Source organism: Conger conger, chromosome 4 (genome assembly GCF_963514075.1).
Source record: "Conger conger chromosome 4, fConCon1.1, whole genome shotgun sequence".
Taxonomy (NCBI): Eukaryota; Metazoa; Chordata; class Actinopteri; order Anguilliformes; family Congridae; genus Conger; species Conger conger.
Genome location: NC_083763.1, coordinates 8,232,439 through 8,251,112, shown reverse-complemented (window position 1 = coordinate 8,251,112; position 18,674 = coordinate 8,232,439). Strand labels below are relative to the sequence as shown.

Below are 18,674 nucleotides of genomic sequence, written 5' to 3'. Positions count from 1 at the left end.
GGTGGCGATTTACTGACGATGGTCAGCATTGGCGGCCGAGGGCAGGAAGCCGTGCAAGGTGAACTGGGGCAGCACAAGTGGAGAGATGCTCTGTGCTTCTCTTCTCAATACAGGGATGTTGGTGCCTCATCTCCACCCTTCCCCACTTCCTGTGGTGTGCTGCGTGGTTTCTCTTTGCACCTCTGTTCACCCAGCGTGCCCTGACCACCTCGAGTTTACCAAGCCCTGCTCCTCTCCGTGGCACATTTTAAACTTTTCACCTCTCGCACCAGGAGGAGTGGGCGCTGAACAACAGGAAGGCAGGTTTCAAGACGAGGCAGAAGTCGTGCGCCGGGCACACGAGCGTCCTGGCCCAAGGCCAGCTGCGCAGTGGTGGATCTGTTTTGCCGATTTTACTGCACTGCTGGCGATTTTGCACCATGCCTTTTTTTTGTGCATGCTTTATATAAAGCCGGGTTTGCTGTTTGAGTAGTGGAAACTGCGTGCACCTGCCAGCACAGGGCTACAAGCGCTCCCTTTGTGTTCCGTAACTGCTTACATTGTGAGGTCACAGATATGTGACTACGATGTTCTCAGATGAACATTCTAATGCTGATGTAGCAATCACAACTGCTAATTGGAACACTGACTTGGAAATTTGAGAGAACATTGCAAAGACCCTACTGCATCAAGGGTTACTGCAAGCATGAATCAATAATAATAATAATAATAATAGTGGTATTGCATCCATGTGCCTAGATAGTCTAATGTTTGTGCTTTTTTGAGTGACGGAGGTTGTTTAAATTGGAAGCGTTAGGCCGACAATCTATGCACCTCATCAGTTTGGGCCCTTTGCTTGTGCACACTCAATAGAGGATGTGCTTTATGTTGGTATTTTGGGCTAGGGTGGAGCCCGTGTTTTTGCTGCACAGTGCTGTTTACCCAAAATAGAGAAACTGATTGCCTGCCTGCCCGCTTCACCGGGCTGTGAGAGGCTAATTTGGTAAATAACATCTCTGTTCGTGTTGCGGTTAACACTCTATCACTGATCATCCGTCAGTCACTTTCCCACGGGTAACCTTGGGGTGCTATCTCCTTGAAGTCTTTTATTTTGTTCCCTTTTACATCATTTGAACTCAAGATATCTTGAAAGGTTTCCGCCCATCTGATTTGGTGGATTGTTAAATAGAAGCATTGAGGCTTCTGGGTGCAGGGCACTGGGAGGTTTTTTCCCATAACACCTTGCTGTGGAAAAGATCGCTCTGATAAACTCTTGACCTGACTTTTTGCCAACACAAAAAAAAGTTACAAAACAAAAATCCCCTTATAATAAAGATAAATCATAATTTAACCATGAGAAACTTTGGGTCTTTTATTAAGAAAGTTTTTGAAGCCCACTATTAGAATGCAATATTAGACCCCTCACCTGAATCTTACAATCATGCACTGTGCATACATAAAAATAAAAAAACTTCCCACACTTGGTTGCCAGTTCGTTTGCTGAATTTGGGTATTGTTCTGTTTTTCGCTCGCTGTGTCCTGTGCACCAGGAAGCCTGCTTTATTATGCTTTGGGTGGGGCAGTTTCAGAAAGAGCTGGTTTGTTGGTTTGCGTATCTGGTTTTGGTGCACCGTGATGTGAAAGGCCTGCTCTTGCTGCGTCTTTGAACCCACCGCAGGCACACAGCGATGTCGGTCATGACACTTCTCTATCTCTCCGGAGGTGATGACTTGAGCGAAAGATTTAAAAAAAATGAGCTGATAAACTTTGTGGCAATATGTGGAAATAAATTCCGTCTCCTCTATAAACAGTGAGACAAAAATAAAATGCAGGCTTATATTTTTAAATATCGAATTTGCCTATCACTGCTTTGTAAAAGCAGATTTTAAAACCTTTCTCCCTTTTCTCTCATGCAGAAGCAGGGTTATTTTATGAGTTTAAAAAGTAAAAACTCTTCTTTTAACCGTCCCAAGAGTGCCATATGTGCCATTATACCTGTTCAACCCAATGAAAATGGCCGCTGTGCTATTGTTTCGATCCCTTATTAAAAGCCTCCTAAATTTCTCAACATTCATGATTTTCTCAGCCGAAGCCGAAACCCCTCGGGATTTGGGCGGGAGCCAGTTCACACTGTGGTCGGGGACTTGAAAGGGTTAAGGGGAAGTGAAGCTAAGTGGGTTTCTCTCCGGATGTTCCAGGTAAGAGCACTCCGGTGAACCTGGCCGGGCTGGAGGACTCGGCCAAGCCCGGCGACCCTTTCCAGCCCTTTGGCACGGAGGCGGGGGACCCCTTCCAGAGCAAGAAGGGCTTCGGAGACCCCTTCAGTGGCAAAGACCCGTTCGCCCCTTCCTCCTCAAGTAAAGCCTCTAAAGAATCTTCCTTGGGTTTTGCAGACTTCAGCTCTGTAAGTTGAGTTCAGTGATACTCCCTCTGTCCAGTCCACCCTTTTCTGCTTCCTGCTTACAGTTAATCATGATTTCTTTTACCGGGGGGAACCGACGGCGGATCGCATCACCAGCTTTCTCTACCTCCGCGCTCCGCCCCGCCTCATTCTGGCCACGCCCATATGCTCCAGACATTGCTGTTAATAAATTTACCCATGATTCCTTTCAACGCTTCGAGCACGCCGAGAAATAACGACTGCAGCCGGAACATTAGCCTGGGCGGATCAGCGGGGGGGGGGGGGGGGGGCTGTTAGCTTCTTGGAGTGTATCGTTGCCAGGTTTGTTGCGTGTCGACGTATGTGGCCAAATTTTGTTGCGAGTGTTTGTAAAAACAATGGGGCTGCAGTTTATTAACGGGCCCCTGCAAAATGAGTTTCTGTGATTCCCTTCAGATGTGACTTCGCTCAGAAAAACTAATCATGGGATTTGCTTAAAAATGTATGGACAGTGGTTGCATACAAAACTATTAAGTACATGTGACTTCAACTGATTACGTGCTCGGTGCAACTACATAATCAGCTGAAGTCCCGTGTGCTTAAAAATACTGTGCAACCACTGTCCATAATTCCATTGAGTGATCATTTTTGAGTGTACATTTGAGGGGGTCCAAAATCCAGTGCTATAAATCAGTAACCTGGCTGTAATCAGTGTATTTAACATACATTAGCAGTTACGGTAATAAAGTAGAAATGCTCTATATCACCCTGTGGTCCGCTCAGAGCCCTAATGTTTCATGAAGTTAACCAAAACCAGGTTGGCTGAATTTGGCATTTGTTTTTGTAAACGTAAGTTAAGCAGAATAAAGGTAACTTTGCTCCATTGACAGTGCAGGAATGGGGTCTGGGCAATCGCTGGAGCATCCTCCAGCAGTTAGCGGGTGCTTTCGGGACAGTGTTAAACAAACCCCGGCCGTCCCTGTGGGCCTCGTCTCCAGACCAGACGGGCAGCGACTGAGCCCCTGCTTTCTGGCATGTTCTTGGGCTCTCAGTGGCGAGGGCCTGGTTCGGTTTCCGCAAAAACTTTTAACGTCACTGCGAGCTAGTCTTTGATCTTAAGACCCTGGGGGAATGTGAAGACTCTCAGAGAAAAGGGTTTTCCCCCCTAGTGCCTTGCCAAGCGGTGATTTAATCATCATCCCTGGCTGAGTCGGTAGCAGATGCCTATCTTCAGAGGCACTGAACCCGAGTCTAAATCCTGAGGCCTTCTGTACAAAGGCAACACGGGGTCCCCCTCTCCCTCAGCCTCCCCCCCTCCAAACGGCCTTCTCTCTGAGGAGTAGTTTCCGGGGGGGGGGCAGTCGTACCTGTCGGACGCGGGCTGAGCCGCGTTCGGACGGCGCCAGGTGGGGGCAGGGGGGGCCCGCAGTCCGTGTGGTTCTGGAGGCGACCCGACGGCGACGGCCCGGCGTTGTGTTTACATTGGTAGCAGCAGTATCACTCCTCTCAGCTCTCAGGCCTGGGTTTACAGAGCATGTGTTTGGTGTGCATTCCAGCGTCATTAAAAAAACGCAGCGCTGTTTCTCCTCCCCGCTCCCCCTGCGGGGTCGTGTGTGGCCCGCACCCCCGTTTCCCCCCTTCTCCTCCTCCCTCACGTGGTGGTGGGCTCTGATTCTGGGGCGTGGGTGGGGGGGGGGGGTCTTGCTTCACCATTCCTAAATTTCGGCTTCGACGTCCGTCAGGATGGAGGGGACGGTTCAACCAACAGTGTCCGTTTGGCCAAAAAAGATAATTTAATGAAGCGATTCAGATACTTTCCGTTTAAAAGGTACCGTAATGTACTGAATCTTTCGGAGAAGTGTAGTTTTTTTTTTTTTTGCCATTGACAAAGTTAACCACAAAGAAGGTTTGAGTTCAAGGAAAGCTCTGATGTTCTTTAATGTTGTGTATCCTCCGCTGTTGTGGTTTCTGAATCATCTCCTGTTGGGAGTCCAGAGCTAAAGCCTCTTCTCATCGCTGCTTGGTTGTATTAACCTTTCGTGTCCACACTGGGAGGAGTGTTGGGTTGGATTGCTAAATGCTAGTGCATGGATGCGGCCTGTTGGCTTTTCGTTTTTTTAAATCAGAGCTCTCCTTCAACCCTTAATCTCTTTAAGAAATTAGATAATGCATACTCACGTTTTGAATTGTGCACACATTTTCTCAAATGTGTTTGATGTGTCGCTTAACTAAAAGGGATATCGAGAAGGTTTGAGGACTATGTGGAAAATGGAGCTCACCAACCAAAACTCTCCTTTTCCTTAAACGTTGGATTGGGTGGAGGTGAGAACGAGCGTGTCCTCGTTTGTAAAAACCTGTGAGTGACCGTGGCCTGCCATCGTCTCAGGCTACATGTCCTCTGGCTCTGACTGCAAGGTCCACTCGTGGCAGTGAAGAATGTTCCAGAACTTCCCAGAAGCTTAAGGCCCAAGTATAAACCTAATATCACTGCGACCAGCAAAATCCATTGCACATCGACGGTCTCAGCGACACTGTGTCGCTGGACTATAAACTGGCCTTCATTCCCCACACACTCCAAAATGGTTAAGCAGATCCCTCCGGTTTAGTGTCGGTGGATGTTCACTGCATGCGTTGTAGACGTGTCGTGTGCCCTCTCTGTGTGGAGCCCTCTAGAGACGTGTGGGCACCACGCGTTCACGTCACTAGACGGCGGCCATTTTGTGTCATTTCCATCAACGCATGTTACCATAACCTGTCATCACTGTGGTTTTGGCCTGTTGAGTTTTCCCCATTTCATTTGTGACAAAAATGTCTCCCTGCTTTTGTCATTTCTTCATTCCTGTATGTGGTAATATTATCCTCTGTGTTCTTTGGTGTTACGTAGCTGGCTTGTGGGGGGGGGGGCTCTAGCGGTAGTGCTTTTTCTTTTAATTTTTTTCGTTTTGTATTATAATTTGTTTTTCTCACAGGAACAGCAAACGTTAAGGTAAGATTATTTAATGTAAAGGTCATATTAAAATCTGCCTTAATTGTGTGCAAACATGGAGGTTCTATGTACTGTAATAGCCACTCAATGCGATCTGTTCCCCGTGACAAAATGTCAGACCAAAGCTTTATTTTAACGTATATACAACCGCTACGTCCCCTAGTTATGAATGGTTTTTGAGTAAAACGTTTATTGCACTGCTGCCTATTTATCTTTGCTTAAACTAACTCATTGGTACATAGTTCTGATATGGTTGCACCAAGTGTAATGGCTTCATCATTAAATAAATTGCTCTTAATCTTCAATATGTTCAGGTTTGATTTGTCATTATTGTTTGGACAATTTTTAGAAAATATCAGCAAAATGATGCATGGATGTTTTTGTTGTTTTTCTGCTTATTGAGGAGGCCTGATGTCTGTGTGCTCATAAAATCTATGTACAATCTCTGCTGATGAAATTACAAGATGGATACTACAATTGGGGTCCTTGGTTTCTTTTATGCACTTGTTTCAATTCCTCCTCATTTAACTCAATTTATAGACTTCCTCTTCCTCCTAATTTGTTTTTTAATTTTGTCAAATATTTTATTTGGAAGCAAAGTATCCCATGAATTTAGCTGTATATGTTCAATGTCAGCAGCTTCAATATTATAACCAATATTATATATTTTTTGGTGAGTGATTTTGTGTAAACGTGAAATATAATTTGGATATTTACAGTCCAAATGAATGTCATTTGTCTGATGATAGGATGTAAAGTAACATGTTCTTCCAAATGAAACTGGCTTTATGGATCTCTTCTGCATTCTCTTCAACATTCAGAAGGGAGAAATAAATGTTAAATTTAGGTTTCCTCAAACTGTTTGCCGATCTGTACCAGACAGAATTTGAGTAAAGCCAGATCCAAGGTGCTACATTGTAGTTCCTGTAGTTCCAAGGTGCTACATTGTAGTTCCTGTAGTTCCAAGGTGCTACATTGTAATTCCAATGTTCTGCATTGCAGTTCCATGGTGCTGCATTGCGGTTCCAGGGTGCTGCATTGTAGTTCCATGGTGCTGCATTGTAGTTCCATGGTGCTGCATTGTAGTTCCATGGTGCTACATTGTAGTTCCAAGGTGCCACATTGTAGTTCCAATGTACCACATAGTAGTTGTGACATGGCTGCCGAATTTAAGCACCAGAATAGCAATACAATGTGTGCTTCCGGTGGTAGCTAAATGGAAGTGATGCATTGCTGTTATGTAACGCAACTGGAGCATCATTAGCCGTAACGCCACCATTCACACAGATTGACAGTAAAGCGCAAACAGGTATGCGCAGTGATGCTAGGCTAAGCCTGGCAGTGGGTGTGGTCAGAGGGTGAGGTCAGCGGGTGGGGTCTGTGAGTGGTGTCAGCCTGTGTGTGTGTGTGTATACAGGGGCAGCTGTGTGTGTGTGTGTGTGTGTGTGTGTGTGTGTGTGTGTGTGTGTGTGTGTGTGTGTGTGTGCTGTAGAAGCAGCTGTGTGCCTGTGCGTGCTGTAGAAGCAGCAGTGTGTCTGTGTGTACAGGGGCAGCTGTGTGTGTGTGTTTGCCATTTGCGGCGTCGGTGAAGTGCGAGAGTGCGAGTGTGCGTTTGCCCGTGGCGGCCTTGGTAAAGCCTGGGTCTCTCTCCCCCAGTTTGGAAATAAGGCGCAGCAGTTACAGTGGGGTGTGTGTACGGGGTGGGTGTATGTGTCCATACAGGGGGAGGTGTGTGTGTGTGTGTGTGTGTGTGTGTGTGTGTGTTTGCCCCTGGCGGCCTCGGTAAAGCCTGGGTCTCTCTCCCCCAGTTTGGCAATGAGGCGCAGCAGTTAGAGTGGGCGAAGAGGGAGAGCGAGCGGGCGGAGCGTGAGCGTCTGAAGAGGCTCCGGCAGCAGGAGCAGGAGGACCTGGAGCTGGCCATCGCCCTGAGCAAGGCCGAGATGTCCAACGCGTGACCGGCCCCAGCGCCCCCTCCCTCCCCTCCCCTCCCTTCCGGCCGGACTGTCCATGCGTATCCATTTTCTCACCGAACCCCACTCGCCTGTGACTGACCCCCTGCCCCCTTTTATTTTACTTGATGTATAGGAGAGCGAGAGGAGTCTGTGGTTCGTCAATGATGTTATTAACTGTACATGCACTGTATAAACTGTACTATAGTGGCTGACTGATGTATTATTTAATTACTTTGTGTGTCTGAGACCGGTGGAGGAAGCTTCTAGAGAGGTAGTATGTCAGGTGGATGACGCTTCTCCGCCATGCCGAGGTGCAAAATGGAGAGAAAAAAAAGAAGAGAAATCTTTGTACGCTTTGCTTGTTCGGGGCTGTTGTCGAGCAGACGAAGAACCGTTTCTGGTGGAAGGTTCTGGAAAGTTGTGTGTGATGCGAAGATCATGTGATTTCCCCACACAGATTCTCGGTACTCCGGTATGTCTTAACGAACAAAAAAAGAAACGGACCTGGGCAAACGGAAAGGATTTTTCAGAGCATTCTAACGTTTTAAAGCTAAACACTGTTTTACTTTATTTTAGCTTGAGAATCGTATATTCTTTTTAGAAAGTATCATTTTTTTAATACAGAGGAAAAAAAAAAAGTTTACATTTTTATATATATATTTTCCATGTAAAGTTGGTGGTCCCAGTCTGGCAGGCTAACGTACATACGACGAGATCTACAAGCACAAGCTGCAGACTCTTATGGTTTTGAATGCGTCCCTCAGATGTTGTTTCACAGACCGCGTCATGACATTGCTCGTAATAATCACGTTAAGTAGCTGCTTTTGAATATGGGTTCTAAACCGTTACCGACTGCACTGTACACGCGTTTCCCGTAAACCTTAATTTGGTTTGAAGTTAGCCGATTCATTGAAGAGGGTTTTTTTCTTTTTTTCTTTTCTTTTTTTTTTTAAATAACCCACACGCAATTTAATTTTGCTTGGCCAGCTCGATTTGTGCGTTACTTGAAGTTGCAGCGAACGGGTACTGCTTCACACATTGAGAGCTGTGGTTTCCTTTAGTATAATGAGTTAGCCTGAGTTGAAACTTTTGATTTTGATGTAATGGTAGCAATGGCGAAGGTGATTTCCTTTAAAACATTGAAGAGTGAAATTTTAGATGTTTGCCCCAGTGTTCGGCCTCATGGCTTTTTCCAGGTATACCTCTCCCGATTGTGGCCGGGTAGTATGTGAACCCTGAAAATATATCTTTGACCATTGTGTATCCACCCATGCAGTTTACATGCTGTTCACTTAAGAAAAGAGAATTACTGCAGCTTTCCTGAGCCACGTGTGATCTAGTGAAATTGTAGATTTAAAAAAAGTTAAAAAAAGAAAATGTTTTAACACCTGGGTTTGGGGAAGGGGTCTTATTTTTTTCTCTAATATATGAATAGCACAGTATCATCTGGTGTGCTGCTTGGTGTAATGGTAGCCCACAACCTGTTACCGCTGTTTTTGGTTACATATCTGGGTTTAATTTTAATTTTTTTTATTTGCTAAAAGTGAAAGATGATAAATGATTTGTGCAGGTACCCCCTATGCCCCCTTTGGCTTTTGTACATAGCTGCATTTGTCTGTGGTCTGCTCCTCTCATGTGGCCTATATTTTCTCTGCTTGTGGTGTTTTAATCACAAGAGGACGCCTACTGTACCTAATGCCCCGCACCCTGCTGTGCCCTCAGTCCACTGACTGCCCTCTGCCATTCGGCGTTCCCCACGGGTCAGTTCAGGGAGCGTACGCTCAGATCTCACTGTTATATCCCCGTTTCCTCCCCTTAGGCTTTCGGAACAACGGAGAGACAGTTTAGGTTTCGGTTGTTGCAACACCCCACCCCTCCCCTCCCCCCTCTCTCTCTCTCTGCACCCTCATAACAAACTGTTACAAGTTTCCTGCAGATATGACTTTCCTCTTTCGTTTTTGGTACTTCCATTGTGCAATAGCTTCTTTTAAGGTATTTCGCGTTGAAGGACAGCTGCAGGACTTAATGTAGTTGCGTTTTTTAAAAATAATTTTTCCAGTTTCAACCACCTCCCCCTCTTAATTTTTTAATTACTTTGACGTATATGGAGATGTTTATTTCTCCCAAACGCACAATGTGTATCCTTGTTACATTGTCCTGCGCTTTATTCTGGGTTTTGGCTGCAGGTGAAATCTGACGCTTAGTGCATTCCTTCCTCTCTCACCCTCCCTGGGCTTCCCATGTAGTCGAGAACAAATGGCAAATGAACGTGTCATACCGCAATGCATAAGGTGTATACAAACTGTGTATATTTTACGTGTTATATTTGTCCTTATAAAAAGTGAGAAATAAAAAAAACAAAAACAAATGTGTAACTTAACTTTTCAAATGATTATAATAATTAAAAAGCTTGGATTTCTTTAGAATTTTAATCCTCTGTACATGGTTATTGTTTAATATAATAAAAGCAAGGTGACATTTTGGGTTTTCTTAACAGTCTCCTGTTTGTTACTGTGGATATGTTCTAGATTTAGAATGGCACATCCCTTAAAAACCGTGCGTCTGAAAATGGAGGCTGGCATCTGCCCCTTTCACAGCCTACAAAGTAACATGCATCCATGTTTTGCTCTAAAACTGGTTAATGTATTCTATTTTAATTGTTACAGAGGTTGCATATAAGAACAATGTACACAGTCATAAATCTGTGCGTTTCTCTGGCGTTTTCAGTTTAATATGTCATGCCTTTGTAAAGTGATTATATTGCGAGTGGGTGGACCGTTACTGCTGAGCTAATTTAAATGGCTTCCTGTGGGAGATTGCACAATATGCAATGTATCTAGAGTAGATCCAGAACGATGCCATTGCCATGACAATTCAAAAATTATATATTACAGTAATCATTTCATATTGTTTAGCAGAAACATGTGAAACAACCGAAATAACTAATTAAATGAAGATACTGTTCGCACACTGAGGTGAGTAAAAGTTCAACCTTTGATTTCGAGTCCAGCTGCCCGCTAACCTGCCCGCTGACGGTCTCGATTCAAACAAGACTTTCATTGATCATCACCCCTGTGCGACGCCAGCCAAAAAACCAGACCAGTCCAGGCCAGAAATTGTGCTGTGGATAGCAGTAGTCCTTATTTCAAGGATGCAGCTGCAAGTGAAAAAATAATAATTTTGAGTCAACAGACCTCATCCCTTAGCATGCGGCATGAAACCAGAGAGATCCCGCGTTCAGAATGTTAATTATCCCCGTCTGAAATAACAGGAAATTCCTAGGTAAGTTTCTATTTACCTTATGTTAATGGTAGTGCGGAAATGAAATGGCTGTCGTTAGCGGAGGGAGAATATGGGTCGGGGGGACGTGCAGCTATGTTGATCTCGCAAATTGGGCCTTTAATGTCAAATTTTCAACGTGTGCACATTTTCTCACAGTTTCCTTATAGAAGGGAATAAGGTGTCTGAACTAGGCCGCTATTGCCAAGTGAACAAATAAACGAACAGATGCTTTCTGTGTTTCAAAACACGGGTTGTCTTTCCAGCCGAGTGGTGTCCCCGCACCGTGCATCAACTCTGCAGTGTTTTCATCGAGCGGTTCATTCCGCTACGCCCTTTTCCAAATTCCTGGAAAGGATAGGATATCCCCTCCAAACATGAATCTCCACAGGGGCGGTTAGACCGTTCCCTTTGAGGAACCTGGTAGGAGTGGCGGGATGTGCTCTCTGCGCATGTGCGTACCCTGATCCCAGAGGTCGCATCTGTCATCTTCAAAGGCATCTCATCTGCACGCGTTCGCCCTGACGCGATGATGCACGTAGCCCCTCGCTCAAGAAAAGTAATCTTGGTGGCCGCAAGATTATCTTTCATAATTTTGATTATTAGAGCTAACATTGTAAAAAGGTCACAGAAGCACATAATTTGTAATATCTAAGATGCCTTGTCGAGAAGAATTTTCGACAGGGTGAGTTGGGCTTAGTGTATTTAAGCATCTGTGCGAGCGTGTGGACCGTTATGTTACATTACATTACATTATTGGCATTTGGCAGACGCTCTTATCCAGAGCGACGTACAGTTGATTAGACTAAGCAGGAGACAGTCCTCTCCTGGAGCAATGCAGGGTTAAGGGCCTTGCTCAAGGGATCTTATTGTGGCTACACCGGGATTAGAACCACCGACCTTGCGTGTCCCAGTCATTTACCTTAACCACTACGCTACAGGCCGCCCATGTTGAATAATGATACTCCTGAGATACTAGGTTTCTGAGGACTAATGCCTGTTTTCCACAAGCACTGTCGAAAGAAATTCTAAAATAATCTAGATGAGACTTTGTGTACCTAGTATATTGAACGAGACTTGAAAGACTCACTTTGAAAGCTTGGGTGATTCTGTTCCAGGATCAATCCAGTAGATGGCATGCTAATTCCATGGAATTCCTTGGAATTACAAACGGATGGATGACCTCTTGCGCTTGGGTGTTGGTGAATGTTAGCATCAGGCTCTTGGGTCTAATTCAGGCCAAGTCCAATATATGAGTGAAGACTGGATGATGGGAACTTCCATGCAGAAATTGCTGGACGGTGCTCTGTAGGTGATCTGTATCTGTACCTTCTCAACATTATTGTTTGACATGCACATACTGCATACACAATTTTGTCTGTGAAAGGGAACAATAACTGTTATTAAATTACATGACAGGCATTGGGACGAGGAGAGGATGGGGTTGGTCCGAAAAGGTGGGAATTAACCCTTTAAGGTCTGAGGTCATAAACATGTGATTAGAATGTTCTCGACTGACTGGTAACTAAAGGCAACAGAGTTAAAGAATAGTGATTCATTCCAAAAAACCTACTCGTGAAAGCGTTAATTCCTTCCTGTTCGTATGGGTTGTGATACTGCTGCGATCGATGTCTACTTTCAGCATACGTAACCCCTTTGATCGTCTTCCTTTCAGTTACCCTCAGTTTGCTGTCTTCCACTTTGGGGAATTCCATATAAAACTTTTACGTGCTTTGTCCAAGTTCTCATTACAGCACTTAACCCCCACGGGAGGAGGGTGGGCGAAGCCATTATCTCCACTTTGCGCACAACTTTGTGGTTTTTGAGTAGCAAAGAGTTTATAATCAAGACTCTCCCTGTCCTTGCTCTGTGGTGCCTGGGGAGCGGAGCGGCACCCTGAACCGAAAGGCCAGATAACGCAGATGTGGGGAGTGGGGGATTTCATATCAAAAACGCTGAAATTGTGATTACTCACAAATTGGCCCTATTGTATGTGCGCGTGTGCACAATTTGGTTTGGCACCCAACATTAGCGGTTTACTTTGGACACCCGAGCTTTGACTTGCCTTGAAAAGCCCACCTCACAGCACAGTATGTGAAGTTAAGTTCCTTTGTGCATTTATGAAATATATGGTTATTTGGAAATGCAGAGATCAGTCATTGAAAATATAGATGAAGGTGAGGACAGGTCTTTGGTAATCTTAGCGCAATGTGCAATAAAACTTCCAGCCTAGTTTCGTTTGGATAAAGTGAAACAACCTTTAGTGCCCTATGGTTCTGAGAAGGACCTTGTATTCGCTCTTCCTCTCAAATGTCAAATGCCCCATGGCACAGAGCCAACAAAATATTCTTAAAGGGTGTCTGACACAAGGGTTATAGCACTATCCTTCCTAATGCATTCTAACCACCCCGTCCTATGATTTGCAGAGAGAAATAGCCCACAGTTCAGGATGCAAGTGTACAATTAATAAACTCAAATCAGACTTATGGAAAATAAAACAAATGAGCACTTGAGTGTATTGCTAATAAAAACAACAACAATACATTTATGTCATGAAAGTGCAGAATCTTGATATCGATAGTAAAACAAACAACAACAACAACAAATAAAATAAAGAAAATAAATCATTGGGAGGCAGGACATTCGGTTAAGGAATATCTTTGACGCAATGTGCAAAGCACGGTTGCTTTGCTCTCCGGAGAACAGCCATTCTTTCTATAGTCCTAAATACAGTGAGGGCACACGTTTTGACCTATAAGTCACGGTTCATGTCCTCAACACTTGCTAGTAAAAGCTGTTGTTATTATTATTGTAGGGCAAAAAAAAGTGAAATGAGAATGTTTGATTTTTCACATGACTGACTGCGCTATAAATAGTTGCTCTTTTATTTCCCTTATTTTTCTCAAAGCGATGGTGAACAAGATATGAGAAGGAAGGCACCGAGTGTTCCAAGCTATTAACCTGTCCCCCGGGATCTGAGTGCCCGCTTTCAAACACAAAGCAAAATTGAATGCTTAGTTAATTAAAAGCACACTGTGCAGAGGGGGTTTCTTCTCAAGAGACCGCCACTACATTGTAGAGAAATTCTGCCATGTGACACGGATATAGAGATATGCATTGTCCCTTATTAAGAGATGGATGGCGAAATGCTTTGCAAACTCTGCATTTTGTGTCATTTTTTGACTGAAAGTGGAAATTAATGGAAGGCAGGATCACAGCCAATGAAAAGCTCAGTAGCTGTGATGAAGAAAATGTGGCAGTTTTTATATCGTGTTTTGTTTTTGTTTTTTTGTTTTTTATACCACGGTGCTACGTCAGCCTTGCCTGAGAATGCTCATAATTAGCAATTAGATGTATGAACACACTTTGGCATGTATGGATTTCGTTTAAACTTGGATCGATCGTTTGCTTTTCCGTTCAGTCGCATGCGTACGCTTCTCCAGGGCGAGCGTAACTCATACCCAACCATCTCTGTACGGTTTTAAACAGGCTCGTTACTTGCTGCGAAAATGAGGTTTCGCTGAAACACTTAGCCCCGCCCAGAAGTAACCCCCCCCCCACTCATGTAAATTGCAAATGTAGAAAATGCATTCTGCTCTCGGTCCTTTTTTTGAGACGTTCGCGCTACAGTCTGCAAGCGCATCATTCAGTAAAGCTTTAAATGCTGTTATTTGGTCACCCCTTCCATTACCTCTCTACTTAACCAAACTTCCCATTATTGTCTCATACGGTGTTTTCTCTTGGAAGTTGGGTTCTCCTCCACTGTAGAGCGGTGTGCCCCCATGCCCAGACATATCTATATTCAGTCTCTATAATTATGTAAATGTAATGTTTATATTTAAAGGCAGAACCCACAGACTGCTGGCAGTTTTTCTCCTGCAGCTGGAAAACATTATACCTTAAATAATAATGCTAAGTCCACAAGCTTGATCTGGACTTTGAAATGGCAACTTTTAGCCTTATCAACCAGGAAGCTGGAGGCATAAGGTTTTCTAAGGCTTAGAATAGACTAATAACTCTGTGTGTGGCTAAAATACACAGCGCAATTCTCCAATGTACATCAAAGTGACCCATGATATGGAACTGACTGCAACTCAGTTTCCATTTCTGTGGCTTTCATTATTAGCAGCACAAGTCAGATTTAAAAAAATTGTAATAAAGAATCTATGTAAAAATGTGAAACTGGAGTCGACCATATCATTCAATTTAGTTTAATATGTACATTAAAATACATATTTACATTATACAACATATGTACACGTCTTAATATAAATTTTGGTTTTAAAACAAAAACAAAGTTTCAATACACAAGACATCTAGCCCTGTGTCAATAGTGTAACTTGGAACTAGCTGAAACAGTTTGGTATTTCACCTTTTAAGACACTATTTTTGTATGGCAAAACCTATTTCAATAGATTCACCTGACCCTGACTTCATATCATATTCAATACATAAAAACATATGCTGAACATTCAATCCGTGCCTCTTTGGGCTGGAAGGCAGTTTTAAGTACAAAACATTGTCTTTAAAGCTTTAAAGCTGTTTACAATTTTACCAAATATAAACTTGTCGATTTTTTTTTAGCCCATAGACAATATGGCATTCATAAGATACATGTGTGGATTAGAAAGGCACTATTGTGAAAAATAAAATACATCATTTTAAACAATGCTTATTAAATGTTTAATGTCTTGTTCCAGTTGCGTCATATGCGTTAGGGCCAGCCTGGCAGATTGCTGTGTTTGCCCCAAAACAAACACTCCGTAATGCTATTCAGAAGCCTTTTACAAAATATCTTTGTCAAAACCAAAGTAGTACCAGCTACGTTATTTTTTAAAAATATTGATATATAAAAAGTATCAAGTCAAATCGTATTTTTTTGTCTTTACCTGCTTTAAAAAAAAAAAAAAAACATTTAAATAGAAGCAATAATAACAATAATATATATTTGAAAAACATCTTCCACGATGTTCTCTTTGTTTTGGTTGCATAGTCCATGGTCGTATGTGCATGTCTTCACATGTGTCGCTTCATATGGAGAGCCAGGTGGTCAGATCTGGAGAAGGCACGCTCGCACAGGTGGCACTGGAATGGACGATGGCCAGTGTGCTTGCGGAAGTGGCGGGTCAACTCGTCGGACCGAGCGAACTTCCAACCGCAGCCCTCCCAGCTGCAGTGATAAGGCTTCTCACCTACAATTGGAAAAGGCAAATAAACCGTCAGTCCACCTGTTTATCATGCATATGCGTAAAACGCGTCGTTGCCTGTACGTGTAGCATCTAGCCTATTGCTTCGGCTATAGTAAATTAAACGACACCCAAGGTTACTTATCGTATAATAATAATAATAATAATAATAATAATAATAATAATAATAATAATAATGATAATAACAATAATAATACACTTTAATAATGATATGGAGTGCCCCTTACCTGTGTGCGTACGGTGGTGCGCTTTTAAGTGCGAACTCTTCGTGTATGTCTTGCCGCATCCCGCGAACGTGCAGGTGTGGGTAGCTGTCCGCTTCCTCGGCCAGGACCGGCGACCTCTTTTCGGCTTGCTGTCCAGCATCTCGAGAGGCGAAGACGGCGGCGTGAGCAGTACTCTCTGCGTGGTCGGCTGCATACCAAGTCCATCGTCGTACATGCCAAACTGGTGCGCGCTCTGGTAAGGGAGCTGCATCTGAGAGTGAGGGGGCGGAGGCGGGTGGGCATGGGGGAATCCCGCAGCTGAGTGGTAATTCTGCGGGAAGGCCATGGAGCGACACATCTGAGACGGGCAGTCGGAACTCATGAGGTCGTCTGGGCTCAACGGCGGTGTCATGTTCCCCGCAGCCTGCGGGGAGTTCGCCAGCCTCGGCTGCTCGAAGGACATCATGCAGGAAACGTTGCCCTCCTGTTTGATTTTGGAGCAACTCTGAGGAACCATGCCCAATACTGGTCCATAACTGTCCATGGGTGACTCGACTTTGATGTTGTCTACAAAGTCCTGACTTGTGAAAGGCGAGGAGCTCAGGTGGAATCTCCCCTGGATGTTGGTGCCGGACATACAGTAACCGTTGTCAAGTTCTGCTCTCAGGAGTTCCGCCATGAGGCTTGTGCTGTACGGCGGGGGAGGATTGTTCTGCTCGGGAACTGTATACGTTGTCGGGGGGATAGTCGTCTGGTACATGTTGCCTTGCTCCGAAGACCTGTACTCTCCACCTGCTAATGTCGCGTGCGCTGTAAGCATTTCCGAGCCGGTGGTGTTGGCAAGAATAAACTCCAGATCCAGATAATTGCCGAGATCCTCGTCGTCCTTTCTGCCGGAGCAGTTGTCAACCACGGAACAGCTGGAAATCACGGACTTGTCCATCTCGGTTTTCCACCTCTGTAACGAATAGAAGGTTGATATGTTAGAAAACGATAATAAATCAAATTATGCTGCAACATTGTTACACTGTACGAGCTTGTGTGTCTGAATTGAGAAATTGTTCCATAAAATGCAAATATTTCGTTTGACGAGATAACTTAAACAACGATATAACAATATAAACATTAGTCCCATTCACCAAAATCTGCAACGAAAACAAGAACGTTTGGAAAAATGTACTTACGTGTTCCCAACTTTTCTCATTGTGGTTCGCAAACGTAGAAATCGATGGTAAAATGGTCCCGCTCAAGGCCATTTCCATACGTTGTCAGGGTAAATAATTATCTCCTTTCGTTAAAAACTGTTCTGATCTTTAGAAATATAATTGTATATTCGGCGTACGCTGAGACCTCCTTACTCCTTGCGAGAAACTCTGAAGTAGTAAAGCTAAAGGTTTCCTTCTCTTATGAAGTAGTGTTTCAAAGTCATGTGCAAGTTTGATTGGTAGGAGATCCAACCTTATAAATATTGCAGCTGAGAAGCTTGACCAATTGTAGACGCGGAGGAAATACGTCCAGGATACCACCACTCGTCCCTAAATTTAGCTCTGGTATATAAAGGGCTTCTCAGTGCCGTCCTCTGTGCTTTCGCTTGTACACTCACTCAGGCTTCTTAAAGCGCTGGAGCTTGGAACCCTAAAATGACGCGTCGAACCACCCCCTTTATAAAAAAAAAGCAATAGCACGCGGGCGCGTACACGCACGCACGCACACACACACACAGGGAGAGAGAGAGACTACATAAGACTTTTTGAACAAGACTTTCAATAAATATCAAGGGAGTATAGAGAAAAGAAAGCATATTTTTTTGCAAAGACTGTACAAAGTAACTCGTGGGATATGCTCTGCATTTTATATGAAAAAGCTTTGTCGACAGAGTAACATAAAAAATTCTTACTGAACTCTTTTTGTTTGCAGTGATTATCTGCCTATTCTTATTTGTAATCTAAACACGAAAATGTTGTGATGATCATGTAGCCACTTAGGCTACGTGAAGGTGGGTAGACTACATGAATAGGGGCTACTACTACAGCTGGCCTGCTACTGCTAACAACAACAATAATAATAATAATAATAATAATAATAATAATAATAATACATTTGCAAAGATAATTGTCACGGTAGACACACGTGGCTGTCAGCCAATGAAAGTTTCCTTTACGTCAATGACGTGTGGAATTTACAAGAGAATTTAGTTACTGCTTTGATTGAAAGGCATTTGGTAACTAAGGGACGTATGTGGCAGTCAATACCGAACAAACGACTAGCTATTTTTGCATAAGTAGCAGTGCCTTAAAATAGTAATTCATTTAAGAATAGCCTTTTGTATGTGAGGTAGGCTAATGTTATGCAGAAATCACATAACCCAGAGAAAGGTTGGTATAGCTGCTGCAGAATGTTTTTGATTCGGCAGGACCAAGTTACACAATAAATCGTAGCCAACAATGTTGCATGGTTTAATATACAGCTGTTGTATTTAGGGTGAAGCCATTATTACATAGCCTATTCATAGTTACCAATTAGGAATGCCATAAGGTAAAACAAACTGGACTAACCATTTAAAACTCGTTCTTCTTGAGATGTAGCCCCTTCTCCTTGATTCCATACGCATTATAAAAAACCATTGAATGCGCACAGCAGGCTTTTCAAAACCTTGCCGCCACCAGGCGCCAGGTAGGCCTAACG

General features: G+C 43.7%; 2 protein-coding genes across 12 annotated transcripts in view; one reads left to right on the top strand and one right to left on the bottom strand.

The window, feature by feature from the left end:
• eps15l1a (epidermal growth factor receptor pathway substrate 15-like 1a) overlaps positions 1-9,778 on the top strand; it is a 50,589-nt gene extending 40,811 nt beyond the window's left edge. For 3 of the 11 annotated variants that reach the window (XM_061238000.1, XM_061238003.1, XM_061238008.1), the window contains 2 exons: positions 2,178-2,336; positions 5,329-7,092. In XM_061238000.1, the coding sequence (XP_061093984.1) occupies positions 2,178-2,336; positions 5,329-5,525 (356 nt within the window). In that variant the 3' untranslated portion in view covers positions 5,526-7,092. Of the gene's footprint in view, positions 1-2,177; positions 2,487-5,328; positions 7,093-7,153 lie in introns of those variants that run through there. The other 8 variants (XM_061238009.1, XM_061237999.1, XM_061238002.1 and 5 more) reach the window with 6 other exon arrangements.
• A 4,993-nt stretch (positions 9,779-14,771) lies between these two features.
• Positions 14,772-17,574, bottom strand: klf2a (Kruppel like factor 2a). The gene is made up of 3 exons (XM_061239235.1): positions 17,174-17,574; positions 16,011-16,947; positions 14,772-15,768 (listed from the first exon to the last, which is right to left on the bottom strand). The coding sequence occupies exons 1-3, from the start codon at positions 17,249-17,251 to the stop codon at positions 15,593-15,595; spliced, it is 1,191 nt and encodes a 396-aa protein (XP_061095219.1). The 5' UTR covers positions 17,252-17,574; the 3' UTR covers positions 14,772-15,592.
• Positions 17,575-18,674: the final 1,100 nt, after the last annotated feature.